Source organism: Hordeum vulgare, chromosome 7H (genome assembly GCF_904849725.1).
Source record: "Hordeum vulgare subsp. vulgare chromosome 7H, MorexV3_pseudomolecules_assembly, whole genome shotgun sequence".
In the NCBI taxonomy this organism is placed as follows: domain Eukaryota; kingdom Viridiplantae; phylum Streptophyta; class Magnoliopsida; order Poales; family Poaceae; genus Hordeum; species Hordeum vulgare.
The window spans coordinates 181,886,027-181,888,458 of NC_058524.1; the positions used below are offsets into that span (position 1 = coordinate 181,886,027).

General features: G+C 51.2%; 1 protein-coding gene across 1 annotated transcript; it reads left to right on the plus strand.

The window, feature by feature from the left end:
• The first annotated feature begins 203 nt into the window (after window positions 1-203).
• On the plus strand, window positions 204-2,193 carry LOC123409872 (cyclin-dependent kinase B2-1). Its single transcript, XM_045102739.1, has 6 exons — window positions 204-718; window positions 925-1,098; window positions 1,205-1,298; window positions 1,382-1,451; window positions 1,549-1,687; window positions 1,783-2,193. Exons 1-6 carry the CDS (start codon window positions 308-310, stop codon window positions 1,873-1,875), a joined length of 981 nt encoding a protein of 326 aa, XP_044958674.1. The 5' UTR covers window positions 204-307; the 3' UTR covers window positions 1,876-2,193.
• Window positions 2,194-2,432: the final 239 nt, after the last annotated feature.

Here is a 2,432-nt window from a genome sequence, read left to right on the forward strand (position 1 = left end):
ATGGCATACGAAGGCAGTTTGCAATTGTCAGCTTGAAACGGCCTGTAAAGTGGTCGTAGCATCGATCCCTTCGTGCGAACGTGCGCCCATCCCACCGACCCAGAAAGGCGTACAGAATTCGAAATTCGAAATCTCACGAAGCAGCCGTTACGGCGCGTCCCCTCAAACGGCTCTTTCGCATACAAATCTCCCCCACGATCCCCTCCCCAATCACAAACCCTAACCACAGCCGCCACCCCACCAAATCACCCGTCTCGCACGGCAACCCACCAGAGAGAGAGAGAGAGAGAAAGCGCGGATCTGCGCGATGGCGACGCTCCAGCACCAGAACCAGGGGGCGGCGGCGCCGATGACCACGACCGGCGGCGGCCTGCGCGCCATGGACCTCTACGAGAAGCTGGAGAAGGTCGGGGAGGGCACCTACGGGAAGGTGTACAAGGCCCGGGAGAAGGCGACGGGCCGGATCGTGGCGCTCAAGAAGACGCGCCTCCCGGAGGACGACGAGGGTGTGCCCCCCACGGCGCTCAGGGAGGTCTCGCTGCTGCGGATGCTGTCGCAGGACCCGCACGTCGTGCGCCTGCTCGACCTTAAGCAGGGCCAGAACAAGGAGGGCCAGACCATCCTCTACCTCGTCTTCGAGTACATGGACACCGACCTCAAGAAGTTCATCCGCGGCCACCGCCAGAACCACCAGAAGATCCCTGCCCACACCGTCAAGGTAATATCCCCTCTTCACACATGTCAGGCCCTTTATTGTTCGTTCTCCATACCTTGCACGCGAGGTGTTTGTTTGAATGTACCCCCTCTTCACATATGTCAGGCCCTTTATTGTTCGTTTTCCATATTTTGCACGCGAGGTGTTTGTTTGAATGTGCCGACAGTGATTGATTCGGTGTTTGGTGAATTGGTTATCCGTCCGTACAGATCCTGATGTACCAGCTCTGCAAGGGCGTGGCTTTCTGCCACGGACGCGGTGTCCTGCACCGTGACCTCAAGCCGCACAACCTGCTCATGGACCGCAAGACCATGGCTCTCAAGATCGCCGATCTTGGGCTCAGTCGTGCCTTCACGGTTCCTCTCAAGAAGTACACGCACGAGGTCTGATTCCTTCTTCTGTTAGCAGTATTAGTGCCGGATTGCTGTCTGAATCTGCATGATTCCTGCTACTTGATCTGTACATGACGCTGTTTGAATTCTTTTGCAGATCCTTACTCTGTGGTACAGAGCTCCTGAGGTCCTTCTTGGCGCCACACACTACTCCACGCCCGTTGACATGTGGTCTGTGGGCTGCATATTTGGTATGAACTTAACGTTGTAACTGAGCACACCTTCAGAATTTAACCCTCTTAGGTTGTTATGCTGAATTCCTTGTAAATGGCAGCTGAATTGATCACTACCACGGCACTTTTCCCTGGAGACTCTGAGGTGCAGCAGCTCCTGCACATTTTCCAGTACAGTACCACACCCGTCACATTTTACTTGTTTTCTCACTTGGCATTTCTAGGGGACATCAGTTGTTGATGTTCTGTATTGGTATTTGAATGCTAGGTTGTTGGGCACTCCAAATGAGGAGGTCTGGCCAGGAGTAGGCAAGCTCCCCAACTGGCATGAGTACCCTCAGTGGAACGTCTCAAAGCTGTCTTCTGTAATTCCCAGTCTCGATGCCGTTGGTATTGATCTGCTTGAGGTTAGTAATCAAGCATGTGCATCCTTGCAGAAAACATAGAAGAAGAGGTGCCCTTGTGAGAATCTCGTGCTAACTTATAGCTGTGATCCTTGCAGAAAATGCTGCAGTATGAGCCGGCAAAGCGGATCTCTGCAAAGAAGGCCATGGAGCACCCATACTTCGATGATGTGGACAAGGCGCTGTACTGAAGCTGTCTTGGTGGCTAACAAGAAGCGGATTTCTTGTGATTTGTGCTTGTCCTGAAGCATATCTTTTGCTTCCAGGACAGGCATTTTTACCTCTGTTATTCCAGCTGCCATTTAGTTTGCACCACTGACTGATGGTTGTGATGGATAGTGGCTATGGAACTATGCATAATTAAACCCCTCTTGTCAGGTGTCAAACACTGGTCTTGTGAAGCACTGCTTCTGCTTCTGCTTCAAAATCAGGCTTTATACTGTATGCCATTCATTTCTGTTTCTGATGGAAAACTTGATAAATATAAAAGACTTCTGAGACTTGGTGAACTGCCAGACCGTTTAGTGACATCAAAAGGTACAAACTTGAGCTGTCTCCGCTGATTGGTTTGTTTGAGCGGCAAGCTGCTGTTATGTAAATCATGTAGATGTTGGAGCTAGACAGCAACAATGAGCTGCATAAATTTATCTACCCGGCAAATATGCACACCACACAGTCCCCTTCTCTTGTGATGAACTACGAGAACAACCTAGTACGCAGCGAAATAACACAAACAACGTACACATGT